General features: G+C 48.7%; 1 protein-coding gene across 1 annotated transcript; it reads left to right on the forward strand.

Annotated features, from left to right (window-relative positions):
* Positions 1–1,542: 1,542 nt before the first annotated feature.
* Positions 1,543–20,806, forward strand: STK11IP (serine/threonine kinase 11 interacting protein). Its single transcript, XM_066322906.1, has 24 exons — positions 1,543–1,718; positions 1,818–2,020; positions 4,048–4,122; positions 4,350–4,445; positions 5,377–5,484; positions 5,693–5,764; positions 6,714–6,843; positions 7,013–7,116; positions 7,895–7,984; positions 9,025–9,066; positions 9,569–9,736; positions 10,017–10,098; positions 10,207–10,572; positions 10,756–10,946; positions 11,944–12,054; positions 12,774–12,969; positions 14,367–14,858; positions 16,329–16,444; positions 16,583–16,680; positions 16,861–17,039; positions 17,283–17,367; positions 17,846–17,928; positions 19,442–19,668; positions 19,971–20,806. Exons 1-24 carry the CDS (start codon positions 1,661–1,663, stop codon positions 20,109–20,111), a joined length of 3,513 nt encoding a protein of 1,170 aa, XP_066179003.1. The 5' UTR covers positions 1,543–1,660; the 3' UTR covers positions 20,112–20,806.
* The last annotated feature ends 640 nt before the right edge of the window (positions 20,807–21,446 follow it).

The raw sequence follows: 21,446 nt of genomic DNA on the forward strand, positions 1-21,446 counted from the left end.
AATAAAGATGAGTCAGTAACGCTACAGGCAGGCTGCCCCAGCTCCATGGGCAAGGAGCCGCATGGAGACAGCCATCAGGTCCCACATCCATCTCCACAGCTCTTCCTTAATCCCTTGGCCATCGGCTGAGAATCATTTAGCTGTGGAGTGTCTAGACTAGGAGTGGGTGTTAAGATAGGGATAAAGCAACAGGGGCAAAGCTGGTTTGAGGATAGGGGAGGAGAAGGGACTCTGGCTGATAGAAGGGAAGAGCTCACAAAGGAGAAGGATTAGAGGCCTTGGAAGATTTTCCTAGGAAGAAATACTGACGTGCGTGCCCACGGAGGAAAGAAGCAGGAAAGGTGCTGCTGCACACATCAAAGCATTTGGATGCTACTGTGACACTCAGCCTCAAAGCCAAACAAAACAGGAGTGGGCTGCACAGCCCTTACCTCTCCTCTGTCATGGCCGAGAAACAGACACATATACCAGAATGAAAACGCAACACACAAGACAGTAAACACACAAAGTTTTCCAGCATGAAGGTTTTAACCTGTGGATCTCGCTGCCACATGGCTGTGTTAAAATTTGTATTATTACAAAAGCACTTTAGAAGGCTTAAATATTTCAATGAATCCTATGCTGCGCTGAGCTATCCTGGATGAACCACCACAGCTATTCACTCTTGAAGCATCGTATGCTCCGTGACTCTCCCTCATAACAGGCCCTTCATAGGGTACCAGACGGAATGGAGCCTGCACGGTCCACAGACACATAAACGAACACACGGAACAAAATTCACTCCAGAACGAAGTGCCAACAGCAGACAGAAACAAAAAGCCACCTCTCCACTGGACGTATGGACGGCTCTGACAGACACACGTACAGCCGGGAAAGGAAAGGGACACAGTCAGGCACTGGGGTCACTGCACCACGTCCGTGCCTGCCCTGCAAGCCCGTACGGCGCGGAGCGCGGCACCGCTCCACGCCGCGCCGCATCCAGCCCCGAGCCCCGCGCTGCTGCCGCACCGTGCCGTGCCCCGTGCCATGCACCGCCCCGCACCGTGCCATGCCGTGCACCATGCCCCGCACCAGCAGCCACCCGCATCGCGCCACGCACCGTGCAGCACCGGAGCGCCCCGCGGACGGGCCGGGGCAGGGCAGCCAGGCGGAGCTGCTGCAGCCGCGGCAGCGCGGGGACAACCCACCCCCCCACACCTCCGGCCCGTACCTCGCACCGCCGGAGCAGGAGAGCCGCCCGCCGCCGCCGCCGCCGCGCCCCGGCCCCGCCGCCGCGCTCCGCCCGACACGTGCCGCGCCGCGCTGGCGGCGGGCGGCGCTGCTCCCCGGCCTCCCGCCGGCCCGGCCCGGCCCGCTCCGCGCCGCCCGCCGCCGCTGCCGGGCCGACGCCGCTTACCGGGGGGGCTGCGGGGCGGCGGCGGGGGGAGGCGGCGGGGCGGGGGCCGGGGGGCGCGGGCCCCGCCGAGCGGGAGGGGGACGCTGGGGCGGGCTCCATGGCAACCGGATGTGAGCGGCGGCCGCCTCGCTGGTGCGGCGGAAGGGCGCGTCTCGGCGGTAACGCGGAAGAGAGGTGCGGCGGCGGCGGGACCGGCCGTGCCGGGCCGGGCCGAACCGGACCGAACCGGGCCGGGCCGGGGTCGCCTCGGCCTCCCCGCTGCAGATGGCGGCGGCGGCGGAGACGCTGGTGCGCGGCCTGGCGCGGCTGCTGCAGGACGCCGGTGAGTGGCGGCCGCCGCGGGCCTCTCCGGGCCCGGTCGTGTCAGTGCCCCCGGTGTGTGGACACTCACGGCCTGACCCGTCCTTCTCCTTTCCTGCAGGGGACCTCGTCCTGGACGGCTCCAGCACGCTGACGCTGCTCACCTCCACCCTGCAGCACCTCACGCAGGTCTTCGAGCAGCACTTGGGCTCCCGCAACCAGAACCGGGGCTTCGTGGCACTGCCCTCGCACCCCGCCGAGACAGCCGCCATCCTCCAGGCGCAGTTCCTCTTCGACGTCCTGCAGAAGACTCACTCTCTGAAGGTCCGTACGTACCGAGGCCGGGGGTGCCAGTGGAGGTGGCAGGCACAGCTTCAGAGCAGCCTCCTCTGGTGCCCATTGCTCCCGTGTGACCAGCAGGCTCCATGGGTCAGATGGCTCTCACAGCGCTCTTGCGGGGAGTCGTCGCTCAGCACGATAGTCTGTAGCTGCTTACCTAGAATCAGCCATGCAACTTTCCAGAAGGTTTCTCGGAGTTAGTTGAAAACAGGGACAGCAGGAGTTAATTATGTTCTGACCTTGGTAAGGTGTTGTCATTGTTGGACAAATTATTATTTCCTGAAGTGCTTGAGCAATTCAGGCAGTATCTGGCACCTGAGCACAGCTGAGTGCTCCCGGAGTGATGATTGATCTGCCCAAGGCAGCAGAGCTGGGGAACTCGAGCAGAGGGGTCAGATGTTGTACACTCTGAGGCTGCTGCTTACTTCAGCAGCCTGGGCAGTGGTTCTGGTTCGTCGGTTTGACAGCACGGGATATTTCTAGTAACGTATCCTCATTAATTTTAACAATAAAGGCTGTAATAAAGATAAAACTACAGATCAAGGAATTCTTCAGAAAGGTTTTTGAAAGATGGTATGTGCTACGATGCTGCACATGATTCTGCTTTGCACTGGGGCGTGCCTGGGGCGGGTAGTAGAGGTGAAGGGAGCCCGAAAGGGGAAGAGGCATTAGCAGCTATTTCAAGTTCCACAGCGGGGCTCAAAAGGTATTGCAGCTGAGCACTGAAATCTGTGATGTCTTTAAAAACATGTTTTCCACGTGAGTGTTGGGAGGATTTTGTAACAGTGTAGTGACTGGGGAGATGGGCGTGGGGCCCAGAATCTGTGGAGAAACATGGGTCTCCCGGCAGGAGGAGGCAGGGTGAGACACTGCAATCAGGAGGATGTTGTGGTGAGTGCTCCTGTTCGCTAGAAAATGTGCTCTCTCTGCAACAACCCTATAAAGAGGGGGAAGCTGCCCATTAATGTCTGGTAACTTGTTTACTTGGAGAAGTTAATAATTTATATCAGCCTGACAGATTTTTAAGACAGTGGAGGGAGAGGAGATGTTCAAGACACACAGCAAGAATGGCGTCTGAAATAAACTTTGCTAGAACTGACCATTAAAGCTTGCCAGTGCAAGCTCCCCTTACAAGTGCTCTTGTTCAACATGCAGCATTAGTGCTGGCAGGCAGTGGGCAGTGATTCATTCCTGGCAGGGCTGTAGCTGTGGAAGCAGTAGTGGTGATGAGGTCTTGGGATGTCTGTTCTGCACCTGATGAGTCACTTCTGCGTGAATATATTTGTAACTGGCAGAGATGGTCTTTCTGGTCATGCTTTGCTGTCTACAGTGAAAGTGGTAACTACTCCATTACTCACTTTCAGTAGCAGCCACAAATACTGTTTATGCACTGTCCTTAGAAAGCATAAGAAGGTGGTTTTAATAAGCTGCTTTAGGGTACGTGAATACAGCCTAACTATGTTGAAAGGGCCTATGGCTGTACTACAGAATGCAAAAAAAAGAGGAGATTTGCAGGCACCTCAGTCTAACGCTAACAGTGCCTTTGAGACCAACTCTCTTTGCCTTTGTATCTGCTTGTGATTTGCCTTATTTGGCCTCTTGTGGTGAAATGCACATGCACACCTCCCATCAGCGTGCTAGTTCCACTCCGATGTTTGATAAACATACCTCCAGCAGTTAGTTTTTAGTAGATTTGCTGGTTGTGGCTGATGAGGAATCCTGCTGTCAGACCACCCAGTGGTGCTGAAAGTGGTAAAGCCATTTGGGCAGAGGAGATGAAGAGAAGTTATGTGGGCTGGCAGATCACACTTGCTACCATGCTATTCTCTGTGACCTCTCTTGTACTGTGGATCTGCAGAGACAGTGGCACTACCAGCACTGGGAGAGAGCTTTTAAGGGGTCACCCGAGCTGGAGGGTCAGCCTGTTCAAGGTGCTGCAATTGGTGCATCAGGAAGGCAGTAATGCAGCAAAAACCAAGCTTGATGTGAGACTTCTTTTCTCATTTTTCTAGCTCGTTCATGTTCCAAACTGTGTTTTGCAATCTGCTGTGAAGATCTTCCCTTTCAAGTCCCTCCGGCATCTGGAAGTAAGTATAGATGGCAAGAGTGGTTTTGAGTCTTGCTGTTTGGTCTTTATTGACTAGTTTTGTGGTTGCAGAATGCCTCTACTCCAAAAAACTGGGTAGGCTTTTGTAGCTTCCCTAGAGGGCTAAGACTAAACTCCTGCAATACTTGCTTGGGGTAAAACTTGGATCTGCTCCTTCACTGTAATATTTTGATGTATGTTGTTCTTACTTTCTCATCACTGCTGCAGTTGAGGTCCGTCCCTCCACACTGCCTCCGGGGACTGCGATTTGTCTATTCTCAGCTGGAATCTCTAACATGTTGCAAATGTATCAGTACACTGGAGGTGAGTGTCACTACACAGCTCATGGGGTAAATTGCAAGAGAAAGACTGTCTTGATCTTAGAGCTCTTCACACAGAGAAGATGTAGGAGACAGTGTTAGCCCTTTTATTCATTCATGTTGTATATGGCTTCATCTTCCTTCCCTGTTCTGGGGTCCTACTTCTGTCTCAAGAAAAGTTGAAGGATTCCCTGCTTGCAAGCAAATGTGCTCTGTAGTCTTCTCTTTAGCTTCTTGAGAATTTCTATCTCTAGACAACATTTGTGTCAGCTAGGTCTGACAACTCTGTGTATCTGTCTGTTTCCACATTCAAGGCCTGTCAAGGTTTATTTCATTGTACCTCAGCAACGTTTTTTGAGCTTATTGTCAGAGGAAATGCTGTACCCCAGTGTCTTACCTGCGCTGCTGTCCAGCACATTTCTGAGATATGAAGGCAAGCTCCAGCCATGGAGAACTGAGTAGCATGGGCTGTGCTGGCCTCTGGGCTTCCCTCTGGGATGCAGAAGCAGGCACCTGCGGGAGAACAGGGGCTGATGGTAGGGAGTTCTTTGAGAGCTTTTTTTATTTGTCCGGACACAAGTGTGTATCTTGCTTTTGTTTGAGGGAGGTCTGAAAATTATTTTTGTTAGCATGGATCTTTGTGCTCAGTGTTCTGAGCCTAAGAAATTTAACAGTCTTGGTTAACTATTGCCACTTTAGTGTAGAAAACAAAATCATCTCCCCTTCTTTCTAAATATCTGCCTGTGGGATTCCCACCACCTCCAAATACTCCAAATAAATATGAATTAGGGACATAAAAGTCACTGCCTCTCTAAGCAAGACAGGGTCTGTAAAGCATAGTATATCAGCCACCTTCTAGACTGTTCTCCTGTGTTCATCTGCTTTTACCATAACAGCTAGTACTCACCAAGGAATGGCTCCTCTCTTCTTCCTAGGAAATAATTTCAGCATGTGGTGGAGATCTGAGCTGTGCTCTGCCATGGTTGGAACTGCAGACTGTGAACTTCAGCTATAACTCAATCACTGCCTTGGATGACTCACTGGTGAGTGGGGGCATCCTTCCTGCATGGCTGAGGAGAAGAGAGGAGATGATCACCGCCAAGAGCCAGGCCCTCTGTAACAGATGCCGCTAGGTCTGAGTGGGAGGAAGAGGGCAGTATTAATTTTGCTGACCTCTCCCAGCAGGAGAGGCTTTTCATGCTGTAACAGACACAGTTGAAGAATCTGATCTATTGTCTTTTTGTCCCTCAGCAATTATTGAATGCTCTGAGGGTCTTGGATTTGAGTCACAACAAGATCCAGGATTGTGAACACTATTTAACGGTGAGTATTTTGGGCTGAGCAGCAGAGTTTCCTCCTGTGCAGAGGGTACTGCTAAAATTCTGTAATCGTTGACATCACATTCCTACGGGGTGAGGTATAATAAAAACAAATCGCAGATGTGGTATGGCTTAGAGCTAGTGCATGAAGCCCAAAAACTGTTGTCCTGTATGTGCAGTCTGAGTTCCACTGAGGCAAAGAAGGCAGAGTTCCTCACCTCAGAGACAGAGAGTTAGCTCTAGCTGTCATTTGGCAGTTCAGCATGGCCGTGTGGTAAATGCACTGATATAGGGTGCTCTGTGTACAGCCCCTCACAGGGTGGGCTCTCTACTGTGGCCAAGACTTTGCTGTAGTCTGTGCAGCAGGTGAGAATTATGTAGCTAGGCACGGGGCTGTAAAAGCTTACTGTTCAGTTTGTTCAAACTGCCAGTAGCATTTAATTCTTGGTCTCAGAAACCAGTCAGTTACTCTAGAAAAAGTCTATCACAGTGGCATGTGTGTTTCTAGGGAAAGGCAATGAAATCCACGCTTTGCTGTGCTAGATCTGCTTCTCTGAAGCAAAGCTATGAAACAGCTTTTCATGGAGTTGGTGGGTCTCACAAAGTATCATTCCCCATTATCTTTACAATGGTAAGAAAGGGTTTCTTTTGGTAGCTCACTCCTTTTGCTGAGGCAAGATGTCCAGTCCTTTCCTGTGCTCCATCAAAGTTGGCAAGGAAAATTGTCCTGACAAATTCTGTAAAGCAGTTAGATGATGCTGAGAGCCCTTAAACAAACCACTCCCAATGTGAACATTAAACTCTTTCTGCGGAAACAGTCTTGAGAAACTCACTTGTTGATTGACCTTGTTGGGATGAAAAAAATGGTAGAAGCTAGTGCCCTGTCTTGAGTTCAGGGCCAGGCTTTGAAATAAGGTCCCAACTGATCCAGTGCTGCTCTTCTCTCTGAACAGACCCTTACAGAGCTAGAATACCTCAATCTGGCATACAACTTCCTGTCCAAGGTGCCAAACCTTGGCATCTTCAGCCGATCCAAGCTGGTGACTCTGATCCTACGCAACAATGAGCTCGACAGCATTAATGGTGAGCCCACAAGGGAGAAGCATTTCTGAGTTTGAAGCCTTTGTGCCATCCTTGAGAACAAACAGAACTTGTGATCTTGAGCACAGCTATTTTTACTAGGGTTCAGTTTTGGGGGAGATTCCTAAGTTATGTCTTCTAGCATACTGATGGCTTCTTGCTTTGTTTACAGGGGTGGAACAACTTGTGAATCTGCAGCACCTGGATGTGGCCTATAACCTGCTGCTAGAACATGCCCAGCTGGCACCATTGTCCAGTCTGCACTGTTTAAAAAAAGTAAGCATAAGCCCTGATGGGTTGGTAGATTAAAGATTTAATGGTCAGGGTGTGGAAGATGGAGACTTTATGGTAACCAGAGAGCTCTGAAAGATAATTTCAACTCCTGAGCATTTAATTTTATTGCAGGAAACCCATGGGGGAGCCTTAAACAGATGCCTGTGTTTCAGCCTTCATTTTTAGTGACCTTTCCTCAAGCTAACCTTTTTTCATGTATTCATCCCTACTTCCTTGCTCACCTTTTCTGATTTTAACACTGTCAAGTTCAGTAAAGGTCGTCCCATAATCCTATTGTGGATTTGTGTGTTCAGAGAAGTCTGAAGGAGCATGGCCGTCACTATAGTGCTTGTGAAAGAAGATCATAGAATCAGAGAGTGGTTTTGGGTGGTATGGACCTTAAAGATCTAGTTCCAACCCTCCTGTCTTGGACAGGGACACACTTCCCACGAGACCAGATTGCTCAAAACCTGCATCCAGTCTGGCCTTGCACACCTCTACAACTTCTCTGGGCCTGCAAAGGACTGTTCTTTCAACATTTCTCAGAGTCAGTACTGAAAAAGCTCATAATGATTTACATTATGAGTAGGACGTACTTTAGTCTCCTTCTGCATTTGCTGAACTAATTGCAGGAAGCATTGTAAAAGCCTGGTCCTTTCCTGGCTTGATAACTGTTCCACTGCAAGGATATTTCTTGAAGTAGAGTGAAAGACTGGAGCCCAGATAGACTGGGATAGAGAATATTGCTTCTAGTAACAACTTGTCTGTTTCCCTCACCCAGCTGCATTTGGAGGGAAACCCAATATGGTTCCATCAAAATCACCGATCCGCAGCCCTTGTCCATGTGTCTCCCAGGGCAGTGTTCTCCAATGTGAGTATTAGCCACCTGCCTTCTGCCCCTGCTGTTGAAGGCATAGGGTATTCTAACACTCAGGGGCAAATGAGGGAAAAGAAACTTGCAGATTTATTCCAGCTGTGTAACACTGGGCATTGTTTTGTGGTTGCTTGTTTTGTTTTGTTTTGTTTTGTTTTGTTTTACTTGCGGTAGAGTAGTTTAACCTTTAATTTCTACATGATATATGGGCCAGCATGGAGTGGAATAGTGATCTCAGGTTTGCAACACCTCAGATTTTAATATGTCTTCACTCTCTACTTTCTTCAGTTTTGCTCGCTGATGGAACTTTACTCTGTTCTGCTAGATAGTAACAATGTAGCTTGACTGTGCAAAGAAGGAACTCACAGTCTTGGCCCACCTTACCTAAGTATGGCAGCCATAGCCACCTCTTTGTCTCCTTCACTCTGCTCTTAGCCAGGTGTCATCACTGTTCCCTTACACTCCAGTGCTTAGGTCAGTTCTTGGTAATCTGATTTCAAATAAAGAAGTCAGCAAAGCCAGTGTTCTGGCAATTTAGCAAAATAAACTTACTTGCTAAGGGTCAAAGGTGTTCCAGAGCTGGTCTGCCCTTCATGTTAGTGGCAAATGGCTGGATTCATTGTCTTCAAAATGCAACTTGGAAAAAGTGAGCTCAAGTTACTGGAAGCTATGTGGAATCAAGCAAGAACTAGGATACAGGCTTTGAGGTGAAAGTGAGTACCTTTGTAAACAATTGGAGTTGTTGTAGAATAACCTATTGTACCTCTTCCGAGAACTGTCTTGGATATGTTTCTGGAAGTTACAAAGTCTGTAAACAGGAAAACCACAACGGTCCCTTCTGGCCTTACATGCTATTAGGTCAGGTAGCTACAGCTAAAGGAGTGGTGGATAGGCAGGAACAGGGTTGTTTCTTTGCAGTTTTTTTGCCAGGGATCCCAACCCTAGGGTGGCGTGAAGGGGAATAGGAGTCAGCAGAAGTTGTCCTGAGTATGTGCCAGCCAAATGGAATTTGACTGCAAATGGGTCTCTAATTACAGTTCTTCTTGGACGGGGAGCCACTCTCTTCCTCAGACCTCATGGTAAGTATAATTGTTAAAAACGGATCTTTCTGGCTTTGGGACTGGGAACTTCTAACAGGTTTTTGCATTGTCATGTGTCCTATTAAATCTTCATGGGCTACTTTGGCTTTGATACAGATCATTTTGTCTCAGTTCATGCTGATTCCTAATAATTGCTGGAACTGGCCAGTGTAATTTATTCTGGCTTATGTAGCCTTGCAGGACTCAGAGCCTTGCCTGTTTCCTCTTCAGGTACCGTATGGTACTTAACACTTGAACTATATGTCACCAAAATAGTTATCAGTTTCCGATCTGCTATTTTTAAGAAAGGCAGAGATTGAGTTAAATCAGAGTAGTTGTGATAAACAATCCAACCAACCAGGCAGGATCTGCTGTCAGTGCTTTGACTGAGATGGTGAAAGCTTGGGATGAGGAGCAGGAAAGCTGTCAGCCTGAGTTGCAGCTTGGTTACATTGTCTGCCCTTTGCACTCAGCTGGCAATACTCTCCTCTTCTCGCTTTAGCACCTTCCAAGACTTGTGCAAAGTGTTTCTCAGTCCATCCACACTTCTACCTCAGAGAAGACTGCACTGGACCGCAGTGCACTGGAGAGCTCCTGTGCTGCAGATTTCAGCGACAGCCAGTCCCCATCAGAGAATGTGGCCGTCAGGGTCCCTCGAAAGAAAAACAAGGTCTGGGATTGCATAGCTTCTTAACCTGGCATGTTGGGTGGAGGGGATGCCTTGATGTGAAAGCCTCCTGCAGTGAGATGTGGTCTGGTACTGACTGTGTGCTTGGTGAGCCTCTATACTGCTGTGTGTTTGGAAGGAATCTTCATATACCCTGACAAGTGTTTCATGGTGTGTCTCTACACTGCAACAGCTATAACCATTCAGCTCAGCAGAGCCTCTCATCACGTGCTGTTTTCATTGTTCTAGTTCCACACAACTACTTTTACCCTATCTTTTCCAGGGAAAAGTCAAAGTGCGCAGAGCAAGTATTTCAGAGCCAAGTGACACAGAACACGAGCCCCAGGCATTATCTCTCTCTGCTGGTGAGGCTTGTCATCTTCCTTAATAACATGGCAGCTAAATTGCCCACAGTAAGAGGAGTGCTCTGGCCTGGTGACTATCTTCATACTTCCCAAGTTTTCTCTCTGCAGGTCTGGTCCTAGAGCATCAGAAGGAGATGAAGCGCTTGGCCAGCTTCAGAGATCGCTTTGGTGCCGACTGGCTGCAGTACAAGAGGCACCTGGAGGAGCATGACCAAGTAGCCGTCATGTCCCGCAGCCGTTCTGCAGATGAGATCACAGGCAAGCCTGCTGTAACGGACTTGCAGAGCGAGAGCTCTGACCCAGAGCAAGAAAAGCCCCAAGTATCCCAGGAAGGGTCCTCTCCTCCTTTGGATGACACTGCTAAGGAGGAAGAGCCTGAAGTACAGCTGGATGAGCCTATGGAAGGAGAACAGAGAGGAGAAGAAGAGGCAGATGAGCTAATGCTTGGAGAGGAAGAAGAGGAGAAGGTAGAAGGTAAATACATCTTTTCACTGCTGTGTTTAAGGGCTTGGATGACAACAAGATAGATTAATAAAATGTGATTTATCTCTGAAGCTGTATTATGATGCCCAGTATTGTGGGAATGCTAAGGACCTGGATCCAGCAGGACTGAAGGCCTGCTGCATGTACTGACCTGTACTGTGTCTTGTTTGGCAGTGGACCTGTGCCAGCCAGTGTTGGTGAGCCAAATAGAAGGTGAAGGGGACCCAGAGCCAGACTGGATCTTCCTGCGAATCACAGCTAAGCATGTGATTGAGGTGGAATTGAAGGCTGCCAGAGTCCTCCACAAGCTGGAGCTGAAATGCCTAAAGAATGTGGAGACCTCTGAGTTGACCTGGAAGAGGATGGTGAGTTGCACTTCTCTGTGAGCCTTTGTCATCTTACTCCCTGTATATGGCAGCATTCTGGATTTGGACTCCTGTTGAGAATCCTGCAGGTCTTTTCCTAGCTCCTGCTAAGGATTAAGCTCCTCCTGATTAAGCATCTCTTCAAGCCAATGCATGTGTATCTAATATCATCTCTATTGCTTAGACTACCTGCAATAATGCAGGAGAAGCCAGCATCAAATCTGTTCCAGAGCTGGAATTTAAAGGCAATGGCTGGACTTGTTCCAGCGTGGAGGAATAAGAGACTTCTCAAGAGGAACTTAAATTAAATGGAGATCTCCTTCGCATCCATTCCTCGCTGGGATATCACCCTGGCCTTGGAGGAGTCTCTGTGGATTGCTTTGATTCTAGAGCAGCACAGAGCCTAGTGTGATGTTTAAAAAGTTTGTGGCAGCTCAGTGGGCAGTTTGCCATCTGCTCTAGGTGCACACTTTAGTGTTACCAGCCCTATTTGGCTTTTGTGGCTCTTTAGAAAGGGAGTTTGGAAATCTCTTTTTCCTTATGGTAGGATTTTAACATTTGGTCTGCATACAGTATGTATACACGTTCACAGGTTTCTCTAATTCTGTTTTCTGTAAAAACTCCAACTTATTTTTAAACCCTGCCCCTGTGCCTTTTTGAATGTTTGTGGCTTGATATTCTTCTGAAATGCCTTCATGAAAAGGTGTTCTGTTTGAAATGCTTTGTTTTAGGCCTGGAAGGTTACTCTTGTAAGTTTCAAGTGCTCATGCAATTTTTCAAGCACTCAGTGCAAGTGTTGTCAGCACTTACTAGTTTTATATTTGTTTATTTGTTTCTGCCCATTTTACCAGACTCCCAAATGCTTTCAGCTGTGGAGAGATACTTAGGACACACTAAATTAAGTGCTTGTATGGCCATGTTTCAGCTGGTTGTAAGCAAATGTAGTCTGTGAAAGCTTCTCCCTCATCCTAGAACGGTCATTTTCTGTCTCCTGCAGGACCTGGAGCGAGTTTTCCCTGTCCTTACGTTGCACTTCAGCTACATTCGCAAGGACCGGCAGAAGCGCAAATATGTGGTGCTTGACGACTGCCCAGAGCAGTGTCTGCAGGTGGGGGAGGCTTGGGGAGGGGGCAGTGTTGCTGCAAGACACTGAATTCTTCCAGCCAGCATAGGGCTGCTGTTCTCAGAGCACATGAGCACCTGCTGCCCATGTCTGGCTTGTTGGGATTTCTTCTGCACAGATGACCTATGGAGGGCCCCATGAGCATGGCCATGGGCAGTGGAGCTCCTGTAGCATAAATGGTGCTCCCAAGGAGAGAGTCTTGCAGTTTTCTCCCTCTTGGGATGAAAAGTTTGTAGTCAAACTGGTGATCATAACTTGTGCATGTGCAATGTCATGTTTTGTGGGTGCTGAGTGATGTGCTGGCCTGTGCTTGGTTCCGTGGACAGTGAATGTCAGTGCTGTGTCCCCACAGCTGCTGTAGGGTCTGGTCTCTAATTCAGTAATTTCTCTCAAAATACCATTTAAGAACATTTAAACAAGTTGTTAGAGACAAGTACTTGGGACCTTTAGGATCAGAGTTCCAGAGGGAGTCTGTCAGTATGTAGCTATCAGGCACAGACCTGCAAAAACAAGTTGTCTTTGTCTTCTGCAGTGAAGCTCCCTGCCCTTGACAAGTCTTGCACAGCTGGGAAATGTTCTTGCACCCCTAACACTCTGAAATGCTAAAGTGAGGCATGTGAAAAGACTTGCTGGTGTCAGAAGCTTGATTTTATTAGGACAATCATAGCTACCTGATAGCATCCTTTTCCCTGTGCTATTTTCAGTGTATCCTTGAAGTGTTGTCCCCAGCTGTTGAGGAGAATCAGAGAAATCAGGACCAAGTGAAGGGATCCATGAAGCTCCAGTGCCTGAAATGCAAGCAGGAGTTTTCACAGTCCCTGGCCCCCTGGTATCAAGGTTCCTATCCTTCAGAGCTTGGAGACACCAAAATCCTGGAGACCCTAGTTGCCTCAGATCAAGGTAAGCTGTGGTGCCCAGGAGAAGGATGTTTGCTAGTTAATGCCCAGGCAGACTTCCAGGTGGCAGCTGTGGTGTAGAGCATGGAATGTATAGGAGATGTGTTGGCTGTACTGGAATTTAAAACCTGTTGTGGGATGAACTCTCACTTGGCCTACTTGGACTGGGAAGATCCTACCTTGTTTCCTAGCAGGAATAAGCTATTGGTTTAAGGTTAAGCAAACAGCACTCCTGTTCTGGGTGGCCTAGGAGAACACAGGGGTGCTGGAAACTGAAGTCTGGGAGAGGACTTAAAGGTCATTATAGTCTGTTCTGCCGCAGAGACTTTATTTGTTCTAAAGAGCTTTTGCTGGGAGTTTCCAGGGAATCTGCATCAGTATTTCTGGTAAAACTTTGGCTGTTAAACATCAGAAAAACAACCAGAACCCTAATCTAAGTCTCCCTATCTGTGATCTTAAGCCCGGTCTTGCTGCCACTTTGGAGGAGCAATTTATTCCTTTCTTTGTACTTGAGGGCCATTGTTTTCCCCCAGAAACTCTTCCTGGTTTCTATCCTTTAGACTAAATAAGTTCAACTCTCTAGATAATTTACTTGTCAGTCATATCTCATACATTGAGTTTCTTGCGGGTCTTTGTACTTTTTCCCATTTGTCCACATTTTTCTTTGACTGTTTAAAACTAAATGTGGTATTTCAGCTGAGATGTGGCTGCTCCTGAGTAAGCATCTTCTGATTGCTGTGTTTTTCAAAGCTCAGTTTATATTCAAAGTGGGGAGTGCCTTAGCTGAGAAGATGCTGTTTGACACAGCATCGTGGGATGTACTGCAGTGAACACAGAAATGCTGTCCTGGCTGCAGCACTTTTCTCCACCCCAGGACACTTTCTTCTCCCTGCCAGAGTAATGGGAGTGCCATGATCCAGCTGGGAGTCTGTTCTGGTGTGGGTGAAGGGAGCAACAGGAATCAGGGTCAGAAGGGATGAGAACAGCTGGGGAAGGGACACAGCATGCTGGGGATGGAGGTGGCTAAGGAAGATTAGATTGACTGGTCATGAGCTCGGGCTTCAGTGGTTATGTGAGCACTTGCAGATGTGAAGTGGAGGAAAGTCATGAGCCAAAGCCCTGATGCAATTTCAGTTGCAACCACAGCACACACTGGGCACCCTAAATCTGAGCAGAACTATTTCATGTGGCACTGTTCCAGAATTTCTGGTTGATTTGTCAGGGGAGGTATGTAGGATATGCTTCTGAACAAGTTGCTCAACAAGCGGCTGAAGTCAGACTGTAACTATTCTCTGCCTTGAAAAGGGAAGGTTCATGGTCAGTAGAGGAGGCAAGGGGAAGTAAAGTCTTGCTGGGGAGAGCTGTTCTGGCTTTCTTTATATCTGACAAAATCTTTCACAGGTCCTGCGGCAGTTGGTGAGCCCATAGCCTGTCCCAGTTGTTCCAGTGACCATGTGGTCATTCTGCCTTCAGAGAAGTGCTCCAGCACACCTCTGCTGCCTGGTGCTGACAGCACGAGTGAGGACCTGTCCGACTCTGTGCTGGAGGGAGGCAGCCAGCAGGAGGGCCCAGAGGAAACGTCTGTCCTGGCCAGTGAGAGCGGGAAGTTCTACATTGGTGGGGAGGACAGCTCGGAGCTAGACACCAGCAACAGCACCAGGACCCCGGAGCTGAGCACTGAGCCTGATGGCACTCTTCATCCCACCTCCCATGGATCAGATGGGGGCTATGGGAAGGAGCAGGGCATCAAGAGCCAGTACTTGTCCCTCAGCCACACAGACATCAATGGGGGCAGCCTGATGGGAAGCTACCATTACAGTGTTTCTCGGGGGCCCACTCCTTCTCCGCTCTCTTTGAACTCTGAATCTGAGGAAACGTGGAATCTCAGTCCTTGTGAGTATGAGGAAGCTGTGCAGTGTTTAGGGGTGTTGACAGCTTGCTGCTGGTTTTATCACTGGTGCTTGTTGGGTACACTTCCTCCGGTTTAAGGGGGAAGGGGGACATCAGGTATGAGCAGCCATAAACATCTGGTTCTTATGAGCACAGATTTTCATTCCCCGCTTCGTAAAACCTCATGCCTGAAGATAGGAAAAATGAGTCAGCTTTTAATACCTATTATTGCTTAGACTCTGAGTAATAGGTTCTTGTTCTGGAAGTTGGATTGCTCAGTTATAGACACACTGGGTTCCTGTGGCATCCATGAGCTGCCAGCTGGAGCATTACATTTGGAGAATAGTATGCACAATTTCTCTGTATTTGTTCTTTGGCTTAAGTGCAGTGTGAGGCTTGTGTGCTAGTAGGAGGCTCTGGTTTGTGGATCTACAGTTGCTTGTGCTTTCCTCACTTTTTTTTGTGAGCTTCAGATGACAAAACCTGTCCAAGAGACTGCATGCTGACTGTGTGAGGACTGTCATGCAAGCCAGGAGGTCCATAAAAGATTTTTCTGAAGGACCTTGGATTTCTGATGTCATAGACTCCCTTTACCTGGGTATCAGCTTGTGATTTACAGAATAACAAGTTGGAAAGGAGCTGTGTAGATTATCTGGTCTAGCTCAGCAAGTGACTCTGCTGCAGCTGAGTGTAGTTCTGATTTGCAACCTATTGGTTTCTTCATCTATTGAGGTCTCCTCCAGTCCTTCAAGACTGCTGTGCCTCAGAAGAGGAGTCAGTGTAGAATCACAATTTTAAGGTTGCTATGTTCAGTCTTGCACAGTTAAAGTATGAGAAATAAAGCAGTCTCTTTTCTGGGGTCAAATTGCAAGGTCCAAATTTAAAACTGAGCCTATGGAAAGTTCCTGCTGAGGAGCAGTTGATTAGTGTAGTGTTTCTGGTGGGAAGTGTGAACGCTTGGGCAGTACTGTGGCTGTTGTATGAATTATTTGGTTATACAATTTCATGACAAACCTAATTATACTCTTAAGCAGTTTTATTGGTGTCTTCCTCAGGCCCCTTTAACCTTGCCACTATCAAAGTCAGCATTAAAAAGTTGACCTGTGCTGACACCAGCTGAAATAAGAAATATCTTTCTAGCTTTGTGATAAAGAATCGCCCTCCTGCCAAATCCAGCAGCAAGGAAGTGTCTTCTGTGACTAAACAGCCAAGCACAGTTTGAAGCTGACTTAGACCAAAGCTTTGTATATCTGAAAAGATAGCAAGTGTTGGAGCAATGAAGTCCTCTTTTATCTCCACATGGAGACCTGTGGCCTATGTAAAGCCCTGTGTTTGGCCCTTTGTCTTGAGGGGGAGACTTGAGGGAAGCAGGTGTGCAGAGGGGGTGACACTGCTGTACTGGTGCATGTCTGCATGCTTGGGCAGCCCCTGGTCAGTGGACAGAGTGTCACTGCTCCCCCTTGCTCTCCTCAGCTGTAAACAGCCTCCTGAACACAAGGGACTTCCGCTCAGTGGATCATCGCCTGAAGCTGTACCTGGACATGGAGATTTTTGAGGAGAATGCTGAGGAGTTCCAGTGCTTCCTCAAGGTGAGCTCCCACAGCACCACTCTTACAACTCTTCAGCTGTCCCTCTTGCCATCCCTGTGAGTTCTGCACTGAGGTGGCGTTTCAGAGACTGTGGCACTTCAAAGGCCATGGCTATGACCCACCCTCTGTGTGCTCTAGGTGGTCATGGTGAAGTTTGGCCGGCAAGGAGAGTTTCTCTCAATTCTGGTTGCTTCTGATCTCAAGATTTATGTTCTGGAAGTCACAGGAGCTATCAGGTGAGGACCCTGCAGCAAGTCTGTGAGTGCTGGGTAGTGCCAGCCTGTGCTAGCCTTGCTGCCCTTACCCTGGAGAGGTGGTGGCATGCACAGGCTCTGCTGGCAAACCCCCTGCTGCAGTCTGATGTGGGAGAGGAGATGATGCCACCTGCTGCAGCTAAGGCTGTGCTCTGTGATTAGGGGACAACCTGCAGACTGGCTGAAGAAGAATGACTCTCACTACCTGTCTGATATTTCTCATCTGGAAGTGGGACTTTGCCACCAGAGCTTGCGAATGGAGTTTGAGAACCCAAAAACTTCCTATAATCTGCTGATCCGGAACCAAAGCTGCTGTGACCAGTTCCTGCAGAGCCTGACAGGTAAGAGTAGAGCTGGAAGGGGATGGGAGAGAGGATCTGAAAGATTTGTTTTTGGGGGACTATCAGGACAGCTCTTGTTGGATATGTGTTGGAAATTAACTTCTTGACAGCTCAGAAAAACTGGGAGAGAATCTCACTGGCAGCATAACTTGCAACACTTTGAACAGTAGAGAAGTGTCCTGAACTGTTACGTACTGCCCTTGGGTTTGCAATAAAAGACACCTGCCTTCTCCCTCTCTTTAGATCTCATGCAAGAACTGCCTGCTAAGCACAGGAGTAAGGTGAAGGAAATTCCCACTGTGGAAATGAATCCCCAACATTGGCTATGGTAAGAGCCTGTGAGCAGTTGGAATTTCAGGCAGAAAGGCATGTCTGCTTGTCCAGCAGACCCTGGAAAGCATGGTGCTGGAAACAGGGTAGCACAGAAGGAGGCACTACTGGAGTTGCAGCCAGGCCTGTGTTCCTGGTTTAAGGCAGCTGTCCCAAGTGCCTGCTGCACAGAGGGTTAACAGGCTAAGAGGTGTCATGGACTGAGCCAGGCAGGGCAACTTCGGTTCTTCTGGAGGAGCCTGAGCAGGGTATAATTGAGGGAGAAAAAGTGGGAGGCATAGGGCAGCCTTCTTACTTGCAAGAGGCATTTGGCTCCTGTCTGGCAAGGTGGTAGTCAGAGGAGGGGAGGGAGAACTTTGTATTATCTGGAAGAGAGGGTCCTTCTCCAAGGGGACTGGGAACAGTAGCCAGTTCACATCAAACCTAGTCTGGAAACAGAGTGCTTCCTTAACAGCCCACTGTTGTATCTCCTCCAGGCCTCTGCTAGACTCCAAGACCACAGATTCTGCAGCTGCAGATGATACATGTTTCTTCTACCTGCTGGCCTACCTGATCCAAGGTACAGGAGATCTCAGTAGCCAGGTGTCCCACACGTTGTGCTGTCTGCTTACATGCTTACAGTCTGGGAGAAAAGAGCTGTGCTCCTTGTCAGCAGTGAAATGGGGTGGGAGCATGGGTGAGGGCTCTTTTCTAGTGTTGGGTTGTGTGGGATGGCAGCATACATCCAGTGAATTTCCCAGTCCTTTTCTACATGGAAGTCTAGGCTCTAGGGAGCAGCTGGTCTTGCACAGCAGTTTTGGTGACAGCTTGAGAAGCTAGAGATTATCTGAGGGCTGGATCATTGCCCTGATCTGAGGGAAAGATGAGGAGTCATAAAACCAGCTGGTTTGTGTGAGTTGCTGAAAGGCTCCTTCATTTGGGAAAACAGAAGTAGGTGTCCAGAATCTGAGATGATAGTACGGGAGGAGCCTGCTGAAGCCCTTCAGGTTCTGTTCCAGGCCTTGCTGAAGGACAAATGTGTTATACTTGGGATTTGAGTCTTCAGTGAACAATTCCGGTGTCATCTCAGCTTGGGACACTGAGCTCTTAATCACACTCTGACCAATTTGTTACAGCTTTTGCACCCCTGGGGACCACTGACCACTTGGGGAGGTATGAGAGAGTGAGGATCAGAAGGAATCTGTGGAAAGTACATTTATTGGTGTCCTCAAGCTGAACAAATAGTATATGGGAGGGAGAACTTAACAGTGTGTTTTTCTTACTCTTTTAGAGTAAGGAAAGAGTTTTCTCCTCTTTTAGTGTATGGTGCCCAAAACTGGACACATTCCAGCTGAGATCTCATTACCAAGCAGACAGTATTAATTAAACATCCCATTTATGATAGTCCCACTAATTCCCAAGAGTGAGATGTGATGAGAAAAGCAGCATACTGCTACATCAGCCTGTGATCCCCTGTGACCTCAGCCAGTTTTGCTAATGTTTGCCTATTACTGTGCATCTAACTTATTCCCAAGTTATAGTGCTTTAAATTTGCATCCATTGAAATAGCTGAATTATATTTATGTTCCCTAAAGTTTATCAAAACTACTTTCCTTCCTGTCATACTTATGACACATACCAGCTTGGTATTAAACTTTATATGTGTGCTTTCTGTTTCACCCATCAGATATCTGCAGCCAGACGAATTCAGGCCAAAAAAGGCAGCCTTTGAGCTGCAGCTGCCAAATTTTAACTAAGGAGTAGTAAAATGTTGTTTAAGAGGTCAAAGGACTTGAGTGACGTTTTTTGCCTCACTTGAGGTCATGGGCTGGACAAGCTTTGCTGGGCAGTGGTCTTTCATATGCAGTGGTCTTTCATATGCATGCTCCTGCAACAAGTTTGGGTAAACTGGTCAAGCCCAGCCACATTTCAGTACCCTGGTCCCCTCTGCAGTCAGGAAGCTGGATAAGGTTGTTCACCCAAGTTACTGCTGCTGTAAAGGATTTCCCTAGGGGAGGAATGGAGAGCAAAGCTGGTTCTGTGGTGACTCAGGCTCTCAGCAAAGCTTTTCTTATTCCTTCATATCCTTTTAGGGACATCTGCTTTCCCTGTGACCCTGCTGAGTACACGAAGCATGCTATTTCTGCTGGAGGAGAATCACCAATGGCAGGTGCAGCCCTCCTTGGATGAAGACCGTGAGGCAGAAATGCCTCCTAGGAGCAACATCCAGTTGAAGGAGAAGCAGCCAATCACCAGTATTAGCAATATCATAACCTATCGCCTCTGTCCTTGTGACATCAAGCTGATGCTTTACGATGAGGTAACCGGGAGGTGGTCATGGAGTCAAGATGCTGGGGGCTGACTGTGCTCAGATCCTGTTCCTGCAAGAGTGTCTTGGGGCTGTCATCTCCCATCCTAACCTAGGGCCTTGTACCACAGACCCAGGGGAGCACAGCAGAAAGTCATGCAAGGGACACTTGACTGCTGGCACAGAGAGGGAGGAGGAAGTCACAGAGGAATTAGGAGGAGCTGGCAGCTGTGCTGGGGGGTGGTGGTTCAGGCCTGCTTGGTGCCTGTTAGGCCAGTCTGCTCATTCACCTCCTTCCCTTTCCTCCCTGCCAGGTACTGAAGCTGGAGAGCACTTGGCACATCCGCACAGAGTGCCCTGAGCTCCTGGTAGAGCTGGTGGAGTGGATCCGTGGGCCCTGGGAGGAGATGTTCTCAATTGAGCTCCGGAAGGCTGTGTATGAGGCACTGGAGTGAGCCTGGTGGCTGCAGCAGGTGGGACTTGGAGTCAAGTGCTGCTGTGCCAGCAATGGTGCACAAGTGTCTCCCACTCTCAACTGACCTTGCTGTTCTGAGGCCTCTGCTTTCCACTCTACTCTTGCCCTTTGCCCTTTCTGGTGAGTAAGAGGGGAGCGCTTGATGGTTCAGACTGCACAGTCATTTATTTGCACTGGACTGGCCACGGAAGAAGGTGGAGAGTGTTCCTTGTAAAAGTGCATCAACTACCCAAAGGCAGTCAGGTGCCATTTCTGACAGATGCATTTGCTATTGCCTTAGCTGTCTCAGGACAGCTATCATCATACACTGATGACTTTTTTTTCCTCTCCCTCCTTCTTGTCCATGGTTTCCCTAAAGCTACCTGTATCAAACAGGAGCCTGATTGCACAAAGGGATGAAGCATGTTGTACACAACCCCACAGAGAGCCCTCACCTGTCTGCCTGGTGGGGCATGGCTCAGTCTGCTGCTGTAGTCTTTCACTGTCACTGGGAGGAAGGAGCCTTGAGGTTCTCAGCACAGAAATGTGTTGCTCATTGCTTAGGGGTCAGGACCTTTATGGGCACCTGCAGGTATAAGCGAGGCTTAGGCTTTTTCTGAGCAGTCCAAAAGCAAGAGTCTATTTTAACATGAGTTTTACTATTTTCTATTGTAATAAAAGCTTATATTTATTGAATTGTCGTGTTTTCCTTGTTGCATTCTTTTGCAGTGCTGTAATATCTTTCTAAGGGTTTCCATACTAGCTTTGCTGCTGCCTCAAGAGTTCCCTAACATCTCACCAGGTTTGAGCCATTCTCCCCTTCCTGTTCAGGGTAGGTGTGAATGGGCTGCTAGGCTAATCTTCTCCACCTTCCTGGCTTCCAAATAGCAGCAAAGGAACAAGGTTTTAACAGGATTAGATTGACACCAGGTACAGGTTGTGGTGTTCTCCTTTGAGAGTTGCCCTCAGATGGGCATCCTGTGGCCTTAGAGTGCCAGCACACTGCTTACTGGCTGCACAGGCCCTCAGAGGCTCGCCTCTCTCAGGAGTTGTTGGTGTGACTGTGGAGGTGGGAGTGCCTGCCTCTAGGCTCTTTCCTGTATGAGGTTTAACTTGTCTGAACCTCTCCTGCACAGAGTTAAAGGCAGCTCAAAAAAATGCTGCTGCTTGGCCAGGGCTTTGCTATGTCACAGTCTCTGCCCCTGCCCAGTGAAGAGCAAAGGTGGGTAACTGTGTGTGGTGTTTTGATGCAGCTGAAGCTCCCTGTAAGGGTGGGCAGAAATGGACCTGTTACATTAAGGTGCTGATAGGTAGGATCTGATAATGCAAGTAGGGA

The sequence above is a fragment of the Sylvia atricapilla genome, chromosome 7, assembly GCF_009819655.1.
Source record: "Sylvia atricapilla isolate bSylAtr1 chromosome 7, bSylAtr1.pri, whole genome shotgun sequence".
Taxonomy (NCBI): Eukaryota; Metazoa; Chordata; class Aves; order Passeriformes; family Sylviidae; genus Sylvia; species Sylvia atricapilla.

Coding starts and splice junctions, on each gene's coding strand:
- STK11IP (XM_066322906.1), top strand. CDS start 1,661: ATGGCGGCGGCGGCGGAGACGCTGGTGCGCGGCCTGGCGCGGCTGCTG. Junction 2,021..4,047: donor AGAAGACTCACTCTCTGAAG/GTCCGTACGTAC, acceptor TCATTTTTCTAG/CTCGTTCATGTTCCAAACTG. Junction 10,947..11,943: donor AGTTGACCTGGAAGAGGATG/GTGAGTTGCACT, acceptor TGTCTCCTGCAG/GACCTGGAGCGAGTTTTCCC.